The following is an 18164-nucleotide window of genomic DNA, read 5'->3' on the forward strand; positions in this document are numbered from 1 at the left end:
AGAACAAAACGACAGTGGATATTGTGCTTTAACTGTAATTATCAGTTATAACATTATGATTATTCCTGTAATTTCTAAGTTTTGTGTGGAATTTTAAAAAAAATTTCGAGCCACAGTTGACTCACCTAACATAAAATGGCTATTAAAACAGTGTTTTGCTATATGTTCCACGTCGTTCCACGCTACCAGGGTTGAATGTACGGATAGTAGAGACTTTCTAGTTTTTTTTAATCACACGATCAATCTGCAAAAATTTGCAAAACTATGTTTTGTGATTTTTTTCGAGTGCGACGCTCGGCAGAAGAGATAGCACTGTTGTTATATTTCAGACTCTATAATGTAATGTAATGGAATTAACAAGAAATTAATAGTTAAATATATAGAAATATAACAACTGTGCTATCCCTCCTGCCGAGCGTCGCACTCGGAAAAAATTCACAAAATATAGTTTTGCAAATTTCTGCAGATCGATCGTGTGATTAAAAAAAAACTAGAAAGTCTCTACTTTCCGTACATTCAACCCTTATAACGTGGAACTTCGTGGAACATATAGTAAAACACTGTTTTAATAGCCATTTTATGTTAGGTGAGTCAACTGTGGCTCGAAATTTTTTTTAAAATTCCATAGAAAACTCAGAAATTACAGGAATAATCATAATGTTATAACTGATAATTATAGTTAAAGCACAATATCCACTGTCGTTTTGTTCTTTTTCCTTTATTGAATTAGTCATATTTTTATTTTATTGATATTTTTAGTGAAATAATAAACTGTGGTACGAATCAGGTTTGCTTCTAACAATTTGAACCCCATATAAACCCAATACCGCGAAAAAATAATTTTGTCCAGCTAGCATGTAGTATGCTCGAACCACTGTGCGACGGTTCAAACGTTAACTTAATCGCAGCAATGGGAAGTTTAACGTGCACAGGAATTATGGTGATACAATTTATGTGGAACCAAAGGTCTGGCGTTGCTGCGAGGTTCTCATTTCTATTATCCTTACGCAACTTTCTTTGCGAATGCTAATGTGTAAATGGAAAAGTTGGGTAGCACGCGCGTTATCCTTTCGGTGGTTATTATTTCCCCGCCCGATAACAGCATTATGGAAAATTATTCTAAAAACGAGCGTCGAGTTCGAATCGTCGCGAAGAAGTGTCCAAATCACCGTACTATTCCTGAAGATTTTAATCTCTGTCGTCGATAGACTTTCTAATAAAAATACATTTTTTTTTCGTTCTAATAAAAGCAAATTATTGGAGATTTAAAAAAAAATGCGATGAGAAGCGCGCAGCATTGAATCCGTAACAGAAGTCACATCCTATCCGACAACAAAGAGAACGAATCAAAGCGGAGAAAAAAAGAATCGAGTCCGACACATTTATTGAAAATCTAGCTGTCCTTCTATCTCCCCCTCTTTTCGTTTTAATTCAGATAACGGTATTTTTCCGCGTCCTCTTTTTGCTAGTTCGATCCAGGGATCGCGACAGGCAGATAATATTCATCCTGTCGCGCCCTTCCCCATTTTGCCCAATCAATGGCCGATCTCGCTAAATTCCTGACGAATCTGCTTCCGCGAATAAACGGTATCCGATGGATTCTTCGTTAATGAACTCTACCTTTGTGCCTCCATCCACGAGTGCCACTCCGAGGTGACTTAATCACTTGCGTTTAATTAGAATTTAGAGTTTAGAAATCTGAATTAGAATTTAGAGTATAGAAATCTGAATTAGAATTTAGAAGAAAATAGAATTTTTAAACGCGGTTCAACCTAGCAAGCGAAGGAATTAGCTACCCCCTTTAATGAAACAAGATCATAAGAACGAAGTAATTTATCTCGGTATCCACAATCGAAGGAACCGAAGTGCACAACGCGATTCCGGCAAGGAGCGACGAACGCGTTGATAGTCTCAGTGGCCCCGCAACAGGTTACGTACTTTTACCTACCTCCCCCGGCCAGAGGTGATATCTCGACGTGGCTGCATATTGCGTTTCCCATGTGACCGATTAAACGCGTACCCGATCGCGTAGTCGGTTATCGACTCGATTGAAACGAGCACGATCCGTTCGCGAGGGGAAACTGATTGGAACGCGATGCATCGCGATCAATCCGGCCACCCAGTCCCCCAAAACGGCGTCCCTCTCCGTTCCCCGAAAACCGAACTCACAACGACGTCGCAAAACAAAAATGAAAGCAGACGGGTAGAACCCAAGCAGCCGTAAGTTCGCGTTCCTTAAGGTAGCTTTTCCTACGCAACGTCGCGAACTTCAAAGTTGATTTTCTCGAAAACGAAGCGCGATATCGAAAAATTGTATTCCTTTTCATCGACTTATTTATTTCTTGTAAGTCGAAAAGGAAGAGTGACTTTTTGCGATATCGCGCTTCGTTTTCGAGAAAATCGACTTCGAACTCGCGTCCAGTCGCATATGGGAAAACGTACCTTCAGCGAAACCCGGCCACTTTTTACTTCGCGCCTCGTTTCGGCCGACCCCTGACCACTCGCAGCTCTTCTCGAGGGGCGAAGGAAGGAACGATTAGAATCACCGGCTAATTACCGAGCAATCAATGCGACGGAGAGGCTACGTCGATGTCTGGCAAACGAGGTATTTCTAACCCGCGGAACCAGAGAAGAGACCCGTTCCGACTAGGAGGACGCGACGTCTGATTCTGTGCAGTGGGTGCCCGTTGTTTCTTAAACGGAACGAAGGAGGGAGCGAAACACACGGGGATCTTATAGAGATTAAGAGGAGACCGTTGTGGCTTCTTCACCTTCGACGAGGATCCTCGGGGCCGTTTTTAAGGTCGGTGCATGTTTGGATTATCCTTCCCGGTTGCGGCTGGCAATGGTTGCTGGGATTCGGGTGGATGGTCGAGCAAAGGGGCACGGGAGCAGAAGGAGACGACGGGCTCTCGGGGAGAACCGTGGCGGAAAACGGAATCAGATCGAACGAGAACGCACTTGCTCGTACGACGCGCCGAACGCGACTGCGGCGGCGGACAAACTCGCGGTGACTCCACTTCCCTACTTACACGAGCGTAGACGCTGATGCACGCGTACAGGAGTTCGCGAGCCTCGTACGCATGTGCGAGGAAGATCCTGGCGAAACGTGGACGGGAGGAGCCGCGGCGATCTCCGCGATCTCGAAAACTTTTTTCAAATTTTTATTCCGGGCTGTCGCAGCGGTTTGTCCGAAAGGGAGTTTAATAAAGGGCGTTTCAAAAGGAATTCGAGTGGAAATCAGGATTTAAGTACGACGTTTTAATTCAATAGAAATAAGCTGCACTGGGTGTGCACAGTTTTTGGAACTGGTGAAACATAGTTGCGAGCAACTCCAACGATCTGGATAGACAGATTGCTTTGATTATCTGTGGTTTTTGTGTTAGGTGTAGGGCAGACCAAGGTAAAGTGGGCTTCGAAAGTTTAAAGTAGAATAAAATTTGTTATTACTTCAGGGGTTATACCTAGGCAGGCGACCGAAAAGAGGCGAATATTTGTGATTTTTTTTTGATGAAGTGGAAGCGTATAATTTTACGAAACTTTTTGCGTTTAAAAGAGCAACATTTATAGAACATTTGGTAATTTTTTCGTAGAAAAATATTTGCGTTTATGATAAAATAACAAGCGACATCCAAGAAGTATTTTTAAAAATTTGGTTTTGCGGTGAGCACTGCCATTCGGAACCAGATAATCTGAAATCAAAAAAAAAAAGGTTTCGTTAGTATATTAATGTATCCTCAGGTTGGCGGAGAGAATTTCCTGAAATATTAATTTAAAACAAAATGGCGGCTATTTAAAGTTGAAATCCTGATTTTTCGTGCAAAAATCACGCGAAAAAATCAGGATTTCAATATAGATAGATTATAACTCGTGGACTGTAAAATAATTTCTTCTCAAAATGCTAGATCTAATTAAAAGAAGTAACTTTCGACTTGAAACTTTTATTCTATCTCTTACAGTTTGCGAGTTATAAGACAAAATCGTAAAATAGCCGAATTTTCAGGGGTTAATTTCACCCCCTTCGGGTGAATTTGGGCAGCAAACAAAAATTTCGTTATGATCAGGAGTAAATCCCCTACTTATTCACAAAGTTTCAGAATTTTTTGAATTATCGCCTTCGGGATCTTCCCTTGTTAGTCAGAATTTTGCATGTCCGACAATGAGTAGTGAAGTAAGTCTACCGAGCGAGTGGCAAACAATTTAAAAACTGGCACGCATATAAACGTAACGAAAAAGCGAAAGACTTTAAACTCTCCTTCCGTATTTACAAGTAGCTGCAACGATCACTCTTGCGTCAATGGAGCTTGACATCCCGAGCATCAGGAAAGCTATACTCCGCCACGTTTGAAAACTCGATTTGTCAAGATTATCGACGACGTTCCCGGCACACGTTCCAGAAAGCAATTTAGTTGCGGCGGGAGCAGCGTGGGAGGAGAAAGAAAGACTCGGCGTGCAAAAAGCAGAGAGGGGGAGCTTCTAATCGCGCAATAATTACTATCGGTGTCTCGTTCTCTCCCTTACGCGATTATCACCGCGAACAGTCATCCGATAACCGAGCGGGCCGGGCTCGCCCGTTAATGAGCCTGCATCGAATTACGGGCTCTCGCTCGCCGACACGCTTGTCACACCCGAATTTCGTTGCGTGCATCTTGAATGCGCGTCCGAATGCACGCCGCTTATCAAACGGAACGGAAGGCGCGGCCACCCGCATTTTCGGCGCGCGATCGATGATAAAACAGTTAGGCGTAGCACGGGAATTGAAATTCATCGCGCGTTACATCTGGCGAACGCTAAAAGGATCCTCATTTGGCTTCGTTCGTCAAGCCACGCAACCCTGCCACGCGCTTTCTTCTCTCGTCTTTATTAGCCGGTCGAATGGTTTTTGAAATCCTCCACCCGGGAAGGGAAGAAAGGCGTCCGCCCACCGCAGAAGCTCCGCTTTTAATTCGAAGTTACTGTGGCGAGCATGCGGGAAATTCTATTGCCGGCTGCACAACGTTCAAGTACCAAACGGCAGAATAAAGTTTTCCGGTGACGCACATCGAGACCGTTTGTACCATTGCCAGGTAATTTACTCGTATCGTTCCCCTTGCGCGCCAGGAAACGGGCAAACGTCACCTTGCCAATCGTATCTTTTCCTGTGCACCCGCCTCGTGAACGCTAGTCGTCCCTTTTTCGCGGAGATCCGCGGCTGGTTGCAGCGGAGAATACCTCCAAAGGGAAACGTCCCTCGACTGGGTCTACCATTAAGGGGTTATGCCTAGTCAGGCGGTCGAAAAGAGGCGAATATTTGCGAATTTTTTTTGAAGAAGCGGAAGCGTACATTTTTACGGAACTTTTTGCGTTTAAAAGAGCAACATTTAAAGAACATTTGGTAATTTTTTCGTGGAAAAATATTTACGTTTATGATAAAATAACAAGCGACATCCAAGAAGTATTTTTAAAAATTTGGTATTGCGGTGAGCACTGCCATTCGGAACCAGATTATCTAAAATCAAAAAACAAAAAAGATTTCGTTAGTATATTAATGTATCCTCAGGTTGACGGAGAGAAATTTCCGAAATATTAAGTTAAAACAACATGGCAGCTATTTAAAGTTGAAATCCTGATTTTTTCGCGTAATTTTTGCAGGAAAGATCAGGATTTCAACTTTAAATAGCTGCCATGTTGTTTTAACTTAATATTTCGGAAATTTCTCTCCGTCAACCTGAGGATACATTAATATACTAACGAAATCTTTTTTGTTTTTTGATTTTAAATAATCTAGTTCCGAATGGCAGTGCTCACCGCGAAAGCAAATTTTTAAAAATGCTTCTTGGATGTCGCTTGTTATTTTATTATAAACGTAAATATTTTTCCACGAAAAAATTACCAAATGTTCTTTAAATGTTGCTCTTTGAAACGCAAAAAGTTTTGTAAAATTATACGCTTCCGCTTCTTCAAAAAAAAATCACAAATAATCGCTACTTTTCGGCCGCCTGACTAGGTATAACCCCTTAATTCCTTGGTGACGCGTGTCCAACAAATCAGGAGCTCCAGCTGACAGTGGCATACCGCACAGTGGTGAATTTGCCAGAAAACGTGGCCAAAACTAATATCATCAACACTAAGTTTAATTGCTGAAATAAATTAGTCTAGAAAGATTATAATGTACTCTTTTAATCAACAGTGTTGAATTATACTATTATAATATATTTAAAAAGGTCAATTATACACGTTTCTTTTATAATATACATAAAACACATTCTACTTCACATTTAATCGTAATTAATAACTATTATAATACAATGTTGAATACACGCAATTGCGTACCACCCGCTTTTTAACTATAGAACTGGTAAGATCGCAGATTGTCACATTTAATTTCAATCAGAACTTCTCCTGGGACCAAATCGAAATTTGATCTCGCTTGATACACTACTGTTCGCTCAAAGAAAGAAAAACATATATAGGTATTGTATTTTTACCTACCACGGCTGTAGAAATATTTAAAAAAAATAATACAATTCACGTAAATATGAATTTCGAGCGTATTAGATAATAGGTACCAACATCAACAGATTGTCTTGTTACATCGACAATAAATCGTCGCTTAATTTATACTTTCGCCTGAAAACATCCATTTTCTAACGCTATTAAGTTTGAAGTTGCATATCCCTTGGTGAATTGCAGATTAAAAATCGGTTTTTAAAGCAATTAAAAAAAATTTTAAGCACACCACACAGAGTTTGAAAATAAAAGAAAATTGTTTTACTTTAGTCCATGATTTTGGGCAAAGTCGCCGCTGTGTGTCGTTGCAAGCTGTGCGTTTAGAACAAGAAAAATTCCGAATTTTAGCCACAGCGAAACACGTATGCATTCCAAAATTAGGTATGTATTGCAATTTCTTTATATCGGCATAAACAAGTGGACATAAAAATTTCTTTATTACATAAATCTTTGGATTTGCTTCTACCGATGACACTCATTATCGCGCTACAGGTAATCGTATCATCACAAAACTGAGACAAATAACAAATAACAGAAAACAAATTAGATAAGCCTAAGCGCGCAGGTATGGAAGTTTTCGTAACGAAAACGCAAAATACATATATATCAGCGCCTAAATAAATTTTTCTAACTATAAAGTCCTTTCACTTAATTCCCAAAAGCAGTGATTCCCAACCTCTGCGAAATATCTGTTTTTAATCTTTTTTCTTTACCTTATTAAATTTACCTTACCTTATGTAGGGGGTGGGGAGGGGAGGTCGGAGTTCATTTGAATATTGCCAAAGGGGATCGCGGCTAAAAAAAGTTTGGGAAACACCGCTCAAAGGGTCTTCCAATGGAAAGTTTCCACGAGGAATTAAGAATGCGACGAATCGTGCATGTTATTGAAGTCTCCTGGCCATCACTTTCATGGTTTTCACCTGGATTCCGGGAAAGATTTTCTTCCCTTCACCGTCCACGATGTCGTCGTAGTCTACCTCGAGGAGCACTTCGTAGCCACACCGCGTGGCCAGCTTCTGCGAGATTGGGGAAGTGAATACTGTAGAAGTAACTGGGATGTTGTATTCGCATCCTATGTTCTCCCTGGGACAGGCATCATTCGAAACAGACGAAAATGAATTGCAAATTAATCGCAAGGAATTGGAGGCCTGGGTAATTGAAGTTAGGCGGAAATTTCTTGCATTAAACCAGGGACTTCTACCGAAACGGAAAATACCCCGGTATGATACCGGTATTTTTCGGTTCCATCTCCAAAACCTTTATAGAAACCGAAATACGCAATTACCGGTATGACGGCATACCGATATATGCAGATACCGATATATTTACCTATATTTACCGGTAATTCTTTCGGTTTTCGGATTTTATTACAGTTTTCAAAATATTATTAGACAATAATCTATACGCTAAACGTATACTAATATATTGGTATTTTTATGAAAAGATATTACGTTATGTCGGTGTTTTTACATCCCGAATTAATAAGGGTTATGTAGATATTACTTTAACCTACTAAATCACCCAAAGAGGAACCGGAAAAATACCAGTATTTATTTCGGTTTCGGTACTTTAACGATTTCGGTATTCACCTATTTCGGTTCTATAACGGTTTCGGTACTCATCTGTTTCGGTACGATATCGGTTTCGGTATAGCTTTGTTTACGTAACACCGGTATCAAACTCATACCGGTTTAAAGTCCCCGCATTAAACACGACGAGCGTAGAGGCAGCGCACAGTGGTTTAAAACGCGATTCTAGCTAAGCGAAATTATTTCAATCATTATTTCTTCCTGTGCGGCGTGCAGAAAGACGCCGGCTAAAAATGTTGGTAACGTAGATATTAAAAAGAATGACGGTATAATTGCACGGCCCGCGTACCTACCTGGCATTAAGAATATGAGCACCCAGAGCTGCTCCTCGGTACGACGGATGCACGGAGAGGCCGAGAGCGGTTAAGTATCTGTCCACCCCATATTTTTCGTACACGTTAGCTCGCTTGGTGAACTCTACTATAACTTCCATTACGTTCCGTCCTCTTTCCGACTGAAAATGCGTACACTGCGTTACGAATAATCTTGCGCAGTATAGGAAATTACAGCAGAACCTCCGTTAATCAACAATCAAGATCCATCAATGTAATTAAATAGCTGAACTTAATTCTTTGATTTTTACAACGCGACTGCCCAGATGCCCAGTCCGAATCCAACATAAACACTTTGTAACGCCACGAATACGTGGGAAATCCTCGGAAACTCCCCCCAAAGACATTTCTAATCTGCCGTGTCAATATTGTTTGCGAATGCTACCGATAAGGATCACCTGAAAATTGTCGGAGTCAACCTTTTCCCCCTTGTAACTCAATCCAAGCACATTGCAGCCCGCAAGGATCGGTTTGCCACCGTTCGGATTCTCTACGAAAGCTCCCACGGATAAGCCTTGCTGCAGGAACTCTACCCATAAAGCTTTGAAAGTGTCCACATACTCTGGATCGTCTTTCCCATCTGGAAACAGTAACAAACATTTACAAATAAAATAATTTGAATTTCGACCGCATAAATCGTTACAATTAAAAGAGCGTTGTTTCGGCGCACTGGTTCGGTCCTTCGAATATTTAAACAAAAACTAATTGCAATTTTGAAACGTTTTTTTAACAGTTTCCAACGTTTCGGTGAATAATTCTGACCATTTTCAAGGAAAGTTAAAATTTATTTTCTTTTAAAAGTGGAAATAAAAATTGATATTAAATGAAATTTTTAGTAGAATTATTTTAAACTCTATTACAGATAATTATTAATAAATACCTGCAGCAAAGATACTATTAATTCTTTCATCGTAGTTTGAAATTCGGCAAGGCGAAACTTCGGTCGATTCCCGATAATGCGGTCATGAACACCTACTTGAAAAACATTTATATTTGTGTTATTAACAGCGTTATTACTCGACAGAGTAAGAGTTCAGAACAACAGTAAATCAGTCATCTACATTTTACTTTTAACTTTTATTTCTCACCGCAGTATTTGGTGCAGTACTTTACACCATGCGCATATATTACTGCGGACTGGCGATTGCGTAACGCAACCTTTTCTCCGACCGTACGTCAATCTAACATCCAAAGTGAGCCGCGGTGCTCGAGTTACAATTGCAACTGTATAAAGATACCAAGAAAAGATAAAAGTGGAAAAAAAAGTATAAAAAAGAATAACAGAAAAGTCAATAGGCTTTCTTATTCTAGTATTACGCAGTAATTGGTATTTCGGTAGTAACTGGCACACAGTAATGCACGCATGTCCGCAGTAGCTCCTGCAACGACATTGATGTTTCAATCTCTGTATATTTAATTAACTGTGCCTATTACCCCGTCCTCACATTTTTTTACGGAATTATTGAGGTCCCAACTTCCTTTTAAAAAAAGGAAACAGGGATTTTCATTCAGTTCAGCACTTTATCGAACGTTCTAAAGTTAACCTATCTTAAAAGTTCGCAGTAATACCCACACCTACCCCATCGCTTCGGCGTCGTTCGGGTGCCCTTTGGCATACTGTTTGGACGTTCTTGCCTGATTTAACACTGTTTACCTCAGTCACCAGTCAGCGGACCCGAGAGTCGCACGTCCAACTACGAACGCCACATTTCCACAATCTTTTAAATTCAAAGGTTCGTTTAATATCAATTTTTATTTCCACTTTCTTAAAAAAATAAATTTGAACTTTCCTTGAAAATCGTCAGAATTATTGACCGAAACGTTGGAAACTGTTAAAAAACAGTAATATATGCGCATGGTGTAAAGTACCGCACCAAATACTGCGGTGAGGAATAAAAGTTAAAAGTAAAATGTAGATGACTGATTTACTGTTGTTCTGAACTCTTACTCTGTCGAGTAATAACGCTGTTAATAACACAAATAGAAATGTTTTTCAAGTAGGTGTTCATGACCGCCGTATCGGGAATCGACCGAAGTTTCGCCTTGCCGAATTTCAAACTACGATAAAAGAATTAATAGTATCTTTGCTGCACATATTTATTAATAATTATCTGTAATAGAGTTTAAAATAATTTTACTAAAAATTTCATTTAATATCAATTTTTATTTCCACTTTCTTAAAAAAATAAATTTTAACTTTCCTTGAAAATCGTCAGAATTATTGACCGAAACGTTGGAAACTATTAAAAAACTGTTTCAAAATTGCAATTACTTTTTGTTTAAATATTCAAAGGACCGAACCAGTGCGCCGAAACAACCCCCTTTTAATTGGAATAAACATTCACGTATTTCTAGCTAAATCTTAAAACTTTGGATCTCATATTCCCCCCGAGAAAATCGCAATTTTCTCGTTTCCTATCTAGCTTATATCGCGTTATCGCGTTTGTTTAGATTAAAGTGTTTATACATTTGCGCTTCCGGCAATCTTCCTTAGTTGTAAAAATCTGAAGCGTACAAGTGAAGCTTTATCTGGCAAGCATCGATTAGCAATGATCACTGTCACGTTAGGAGAAGGACAAGGCGGTAAAATGTGACAAAGCAGAATGTGCAGGAGGATAAGAGAAATTTATGGTATTTGTCCGTTTCATCAACTGTTTACGCAGCCTCCACGTGAACCGTAAATTGCTCCTAACGAGCGTATTTCGTTCGCCACTGGCACCACTTTGTGGATCTTGTTTCCGCGCGGTTATGTGGGATATCGTACGACTGTCACTCTTAGAACGATACGGAAACATAGAGAGCTAAGAGCAACAGAGCTAAAAGCAACTTCTCACAGTTGGTAGATTTACAACATTCGGAGTAAAAACGAGGGGCAATTTTTCGTTCCTATTTTATCCACGTGCTTCGAGTAGATAAATCATTCTCGATACAATAGACAATTTGATGTACCCCTCGTTCTTATCACTTGGCGCCGTCCGAAACGTCCCCGAAACGATACGAGTCGATGTTGTCACATTAACGAAATCCCAGCAGGTACCTATGATGCGAGAACACGACCGAGATCGTGTCGCCACGCGCCAATACACGCGACCCTAAACGTGGCAACGCAAACTTCGTTTTTGCGCACAGCAAAACACAGTTTCGTTTCCATTTGAGACGTTACAAAGATAGAAAAAAAGCGAGGTAAATCGTAACTTACTCATGCAATTGCATATCGGCTCGTCGGAAATGAAATAGGTACACATGTGATCGATGACATCTTGGTACCTGTCCTCGGGTATTTCTTGTATAGAGAACTTTATCGGCGCTTCATTGCTACCCTTCTTGACGCATTCCACAACCTTCCACACCTTCGCCTGGCCAGGAGGCTTCAAGGGAAACGAAACTGGTGGCTTCGTCGCTTCCTGCTTGTCCATTTCACTTATTCGGTTGAAAGTAATTTGCACGAGAGGGGGGCCAAGCAAACTTCTGCTTGCAAGCACGCTCCTATTTCCTGCAAAGACTATCGCGCTAACTGATAGAAGCTTTTCCGCGACGCTACTGTTGCTTTGTTGGAGTCTTTCAACAGAATGACCGATGATGAATTGTGTAACGGCTCAGCTATCTATTATCATGCGCGTTAGTTATCGTTAACGCAGCAAGCGTCGCTCCAATTTTATAATATTGCGCGTCATTGACTGTAGGCTCGATAAGAAAGCAGGCACCTATTCACGCACTGCCGCTTCCTAAACTGCTTTTTTTCTTCGAGTAACTCTTCGAAAAGTGGCGATGCGTGCTTTCACGCAAGTACTGTTTTTTTTTTCATTTAGTTGTCTTAAACTATTTTTCCCAGATGGAAATAATTGTTTATGGATTGTGCTAATAAATATTGCAGGAATGTGGAGGGGTTTTATTTGATATTTTCGTATCATCGTGATATGCTGCCTGTTCGCCGCTGTTTCATGGCAAAGCTACTCAGTTTGGAGGAGGGACAGACCAAATCTATTCATTACAGTTGCTCGTCACGCAGTGAGCTGGCAGCATTGTCTATAGTCTATACTTTGCGAGTTCGGGATGATACGAAAGACTGACACAGTGAAAATGGTGTTGCTGGCAATAAAGCAGAGAAGTTTATATTGGGCCGTATGCATAAAAATGAGGAAATGCTTGAAAGTAATAAGTGTAACAGCAAGTACTAGATTTCGTATGCATAATCTTCTACTGGTTCTAGGTAGTAAATGATGGAAAATTTTAAGTAAATACTACTGGTATTTACTTACAAGGGAACACCGCGAACTCACTGATTGGAACGCAACTTTGTGGGTTTATGGAGTGACTCAAGGCAAGAACAAGGGTGTGTTTCATTCGGGCCCTACCGCCCTTTAAGGGGAGGTTCCGGTCTAGAGAACCAAAAAATAGGTGATCTTTAGGAATTATTTAAAGGAAAACTACTGTATATAATTTAATGGGATTTTCTGCGTTGTATTAAGGATGTCTTAATTTATAGAAATATATTTTTTGTTGTATAATTAATCATTGCAGACGGCACTGGGGAATCGTTAAAGTCAAGGCGTCAAAAAATTGATCAAAATCGGTGGGACCTGTATCCCCAAAAATTATTATCCGATTTGACTGAAACTTATTTTATTTTGAAGAATATTATGGGGACACCTTGAAACAAAGTACTTGTTAGTAATGGGCCATTATTGAAGCTCGTGAAAAATATGAAGGGAGGAATCCTATTTTTTGCGCTACAAACAGGAAAATTTGGGATTTTTTTTTTAAGAGACTAACGTTTCGTTTCCTCCGAAATTTGGACCGTGTTATTACTTATTTGCAGAAGTCGCAGTTTTTTCTATTAATTTTATTTAACAATTATTTTGCCAACTTTATTCAGTAACTGTACATTGTAACAGTCCACTTCTATTTTTCCACAAAATCTGTGTCGAAGTTGTAATCGTCAGAAGCCGAGATGTTGAATCCTTCGAGTTGATCCGCCAAATTGGTAGCTGTTTTTTCTGTAAAATTCAAGTAGTCTTAAGCATCTCGGACACGGGTCATGAATAGTTACGCTAAGACGCGGGCGACGCGACGTACATACTCCAGACGCTGTTCCATTTTTTTTTCGTAATTTTAAAAGCCAGCAATAGATGTTTTGTTTATCTTCTGAGTGACTAACTTTCCACTTCGAATGATAGGCATAATTGCCAATAGGCATATTTACCTACCATTAGAAATAGAAAATTACCTAGCATTAGGCACAAGTCGCGGTTAATTAAATAATTAGTGTAAGTTACAAATAGTTTGCACGGTGTTGACGCGCTGGCGATTCGGGGCATAAGAGTGGCTATTTCAATATGTCAAATAGAATTTAAACCGAACTCGCGGATTCTATGAGGTTAACTGTAATTCTGACGGGGACTTGAGGCCCGATCTTACTAGATTTAACCAACTCTGTACGAGCGTGACACGACGTGACTCTACGCGTGATTGTATAGTTTTGAACCGAAGAGGGTTGAAAGCAAAGGATTTATATAGTCCCAACATGTGTGGGGATTCGCTAGGAATCTCCATATAAGGAAATCCTAGGCGTCGTCGTCGTGTCACTCCCGCTCCCATGGTCGTGATCCAGCTGGCCGAGATCATGACCCCTATTACTGGTATGTGATAACCGAAAGGCTTTTAGGGCGTTTTCCCTTCGCCGCAGCGAGCTCGAAAAAACGGTTGAGAGCGGCGTATAGGAAAATTCCATATACGTAACAAGTACCTGTCAATTAATATTTAATGTCCATTAGGATGAAAAAACAGTTTTCAAGTAAACAAAATAATAATAACTATGTTTCGGCCGGTAGCAGAGACGGCCGTGCCGTGGTCCGATCAAAACGCGCGAAAGGCTTCGTAAAAATTTAAATAGGACTGATGACAGCGCCGCCAAGTTCACTATGTTTCGGCCTATTACTAGAGACGGCCGTGACACTACGTAAAAAAAAGGACCATTGAAACGGGAAATAACAGACTTTTTCATCGCGATGGCGTATGTAATCTGCCGCCCGTGTCCCTGCGGGTTAAAAGAACGCATTCTATATTAAGAAACAATAATTTTTTGGTCGCATACGCACCTCTCCTGGCTTGTTCCTTTTTCTGTTTCTTAAACTGGAGTTTGTTAATTTTATTCAGCTTCTGATTGCCCTCAAGCTCCAACAGCGGATCCGTCTTCTTCTTCCTCGTCTCGCCCATCTTCTTCTTCGCAGTATCCATCTTCTTCTTTAATTTGTTTTGTATCTGAATTTGCTGCGCAAATTTATATTTATTAATGAACACCGTACTAAGAACACTATATTGCAATCACGCGTGAACATTAATTTACCGCTTCGTTCTGCTTCTGAAACTCTATTACGGAAGTGACTGGACCAGAACTTTCAATTAACGTGGAATCCGTAGGTAACTTCTCCACGGATTCTTCGAACGTATCGAGCATCATCTTTTCTTGCGCAGCGAAGCTCTCTATATCGAACTCCTTATTCATTTGAGTCACTATTTCCGCGGATACGTGGCAATTCGATTGTTCAGGTGGCACAGTGTAGTATCTGCAAAGGGAATACAGATTTTTAGATATCGCGGTACACAACAACATTGAACGCTTCTAACTACCTAATCTTGCCAGAATTCCAATCTTCCAAGATGCTACGAGCAGCCGCCACAGTATCCGGTATGCCGCCTTTCTTGAACTTTCCCATTCTAGTCGCTTTCAGAGCAAAGAACTCGTCAGGCGTTGAAAATTCTTCTACGCTGTACATCTCCATTATCTGTTGCTTCGATACCCTCTTCAGAATCGCGGTTGCCGGTGTGTACGGATCTTTCAAGCACTGTATTTTTACGGCATTTTTTAAAGCTACCGACGAGGCGTCAGGGTTCTCCCCTGGAGTCTGATTGGCAAACACTATCCCCGGGGAGTCCAGGAGCTTTATTTTCGAATCCAACTGTACTGCTTGCATAGCCTTCGTCACTCCTGTAGACAAGTGATTAGATGACGTAAAGGAATTAACGCGCTATACGCTCGAAACATTAGTGAATATAATATACCTGGAGTGTTTCCCACGCTGCAGGCTCTACTCCGTTTCAGAGAATTAATTACGCTAGACTTGCCGACGTTCGGAAGCCCGACAACGCCCACTCTAATACTAGTTTTAACATCGCCGGCATTTCTACAATAATTCGCCAGCAGTGACAAAAGTAATTCCGCGCCGAAGCATGTGCCACCTTGTATCATACTCTCAGTTTTCTTCCCCAACTTTCTCCTGCCCAATCTCTTCGCTTGAACTTGAGTGGATGCTTTAAACGCAACAGCTGGTAAACTGCTACGCAAATACTTCAGCCACTGATCTAAGTTTTCCCTAGGTACTAAATCCGCCTTATTTAATACAATCACTAATCTTTTGCTCTCTTTTGCAGATTGCACTGCCTCCTCGACCTGTAACAGAAGAGAGTTATACGATACTCCTATATGTAAATATAGTTACAGCTTCGGTCAGGGGTGGCTTTAGCATACTTGGCACCCGGGGCAAGATTATCATGGCGCCCCTCCAAGGGTACGAAAATCAATTAGCAGAATGGATATAAACAAATAAACAGATACAGCGGTGCCTCTACAGATTTAGCGCCCTGGGTGGTCACCCTGTCTGCCCCCACCCCCCTTAAAGCCAGCCCTAGCTTCGGTGCATTTCACCTGTTTACATCTGGTTCCTAAAGGATCTCTAGCGTCGACAACTTCAAGAATGACATCAGCTGCGTCTAAAACTTTCTTGAATTCTTTGTAGTAGGCTTTCAGCGAATTCTCTTCCTTAGCTAGAGCATTCTTTATTTTTTCGTGAACAGCAGGCACTTTCACCTCCTCGTGTCCCACTTGCTTGCTCTCTGCTGCTGAGACTAATCCTTGCAAACCTCCCTTGGCAAGCTCCTGCCGCTTTCTTTCACGTGCAGCGTCGCGTTGCTTCTGTTTCTCCTCCTCGTGCTGCTGCTTCATAGCCTCCACTTCCTTCAGGATATCTTCCTTAAATGGACACTGATTTGGTACTTCGATCAGCTTCCGTTTTTCTAGAAAATTCAAAGGAACGTTTACAATCTGCATAGAACCTCTGCATAAAGTTGTTCACTCGTGTGTTGTTTACTTTTCGGATGTTTCTTAGCCTCCTTCTTTAACTTCCGATTATGCTCGCGAACTTTCTTCTCGATTTTGTACCTCCTCCGAGCTGGCATTCGCTTACTTTGTTTCTCTGTAACGAATAGGGTATTAAATAAACTAAAAAAGAACAAAGAAAACATTGTATTATTGCGGACAATTTCGAGTAAACATAGCCTCCTACTCGTAAATCGCAAATAAATTAGCTTAAGTTGACGTATCTCTCGAACTTACTTAGACAAAATTTGGCCATTTCGGTAGATCTTTTAAATTAATCCTTCAGATTTATACGCAAAGCGTATAAACGTATTATCAAGTTAAAAAACACTCGGATTTATCACGTGCGGCACCAGCGTGCTCGCGACGAGAAGATAGGTTAAGAAAAGTCAGGAAGCAGGGCGGTAAACTTAAGAAAATGTAACGTGACGGAGATCAGTGCATACAGAAAATTAAACCAATTGTTGCGTGTTTCAGCGGGGATTTTGGGATGCGGACGCAAGTTGGTGCCCGTGGAGCGCTATAACGTTCTGCTCGTCGGAGTGCGGGTGTCTTCAAATAAATCAAAGTACACAGAAGCTATTTTAAAGATAAACTTTGAAGTATATTTTGAACTGCTCAGAAGGCTGGTTAGGAACCGAATGCCAGTAGCGTTAAGACATAACTGTTTGTCAGTCTGTTGACAAGATTGATCTGTCTTCTTACAAATTAACTCCTCGTTTTTCAGCTCCGAGCGCCCTACTCCTCCAATTTCGGCGTGTTCGTCCGACTCCCTCCTCGAATCGCTTCGTCCAATCAAGACGATGACATCCTTCAAGTTTCGTCAGTGGGTTGTCCTTCAGCCATCTCTTCGTCCTTGGCCCTTCCTTCGCGCTTCCCTACACTATCGGCTGGTGGTCGAGGCACGCTTTTCGATTACATAGGCTACTTACATTACATACATATCTAACAGGTAGGTAGGCGCAAACCTTAGGATCAAGAAGACGTCGCCCGAACAACGTTTATGACTTTCGGCCTTTTCGACCGGAGCTTTTACCCTTACAGAACGCCGGCAATTATTGGAAGCGAGGACAGAATTTTAAGTGGTTTTACGAGACGAGCAGCTCTCGTATAATTCGACGAAATTTGGCACGCAGATGTGGAAGGAAAAGTTAAGCTATTTATTATCCTCGCCTGGCCTAACTGTAGTTTTGAAAATTACTGAATCTAATCCCAGGCTCTCGTACGCCATCTGAGTTCAGGTATCAGCTACTAATATTGTACGAGCGCGTTCGAAAAACTGGCAAGGAAAAACCCTCCAGTAGCACAACGCCCTCTACGTGTTTATGAGTCCTGGCAATAAACTCTTCTTCGTCCTCCGTTTCAATCTCGTTTAAGGCTGATATTCATAGTCGCTACTTATTCTTAAGCAAATGCTTAAGCATGAGGCATCCTCTACTAACCTAGTACAGTGGTCCCCGGATTATTGACATACTTTTTTCCCTGGATCATCGGGAAAGACCTACCCACCCCACAGTTTTGCTTCCTCGGTGCGAGCGAGGGCCTTCAGTCCCGGGTAGACCGCCCGTTGACTGCCGAGAGCAATAAAACCGTTGGGTC

The 18164-nt window shown here is 41.1% G+C and overlaps 2 protein-coding genes across 2 annotated transcripts; both read right to left on the bottom strand.

Annotated features, from left to right (window-relative positions):
* Positions 1-6143: 6143 nt before the first annotated feature.
* Positions 6144-11969, bottom strand: LOC143378700 (arylalkylamine N-acetyltransferase-like 2). The gene is made up of 5 exons (XM_076830619.1): positions 11610-11969; positions 8809-8990; positions 8372-8532; positions 7368-7572; positions 6144-7001 (listed from the first exon to the last, which is right to left on the bottom strand). The coding sequence occupies exons 1-4, from the start codon at positions 11824-11826 to the stop codon at positions 7371-7373; spliced, it is 762 nt and encodes a 253-aa protein (XP_076686734.1). The 5' UTR covers positions 11827-11969; the 3' UTR covers positions 6144-7001; positions 7368-7370.
* A 1282-nt stretch (positions 11970-13251) lies between these two features.
* On the bottom strand, positions 13252-16965 carry Ns1 (Nucleostemin 1). The gene is made up of 8 exons (XM_076830605.1): positions 16803-16965; positions 16558-16662; positions 16116-16483; positions 15473-15860; positions 15041-15398; positions 14757-14976; positions 14509-14680; positions 13252-13407 (listed from the first exon to the last, which is right to left on the bottom strand). The coding sequence occupies exons 1-8, from the start codon at positions 16819-16821 to the stop codon at positions 13313-13315; spliced, it is 1725 nt and encodes a 574-aa protein (XP_076686720.1). The 5' UTR covers positions 16822-16965; the 3' UTR covers positions 13252-13312.
* Between the last annotated feature and the right edge of the window lie 1199 nt (positions 16966-18164).

The sequence above is a fragment of the Andrena cerasifolii genome, chromosome 2, assembly GCF_050908995.1.
Source record: "Andrena cerasifolii isolate SP2316 chromosome 2, iyAndCera1_principal, whole genome shotgun sequence".
Classification (NCBI taxonomy): domain Eukaryota; kingdom Metazoa; phylum Arthropoda; class Insecta; order Hymenoptera; family Andrenidae; genus Andrena; species Andrena cerasifolii.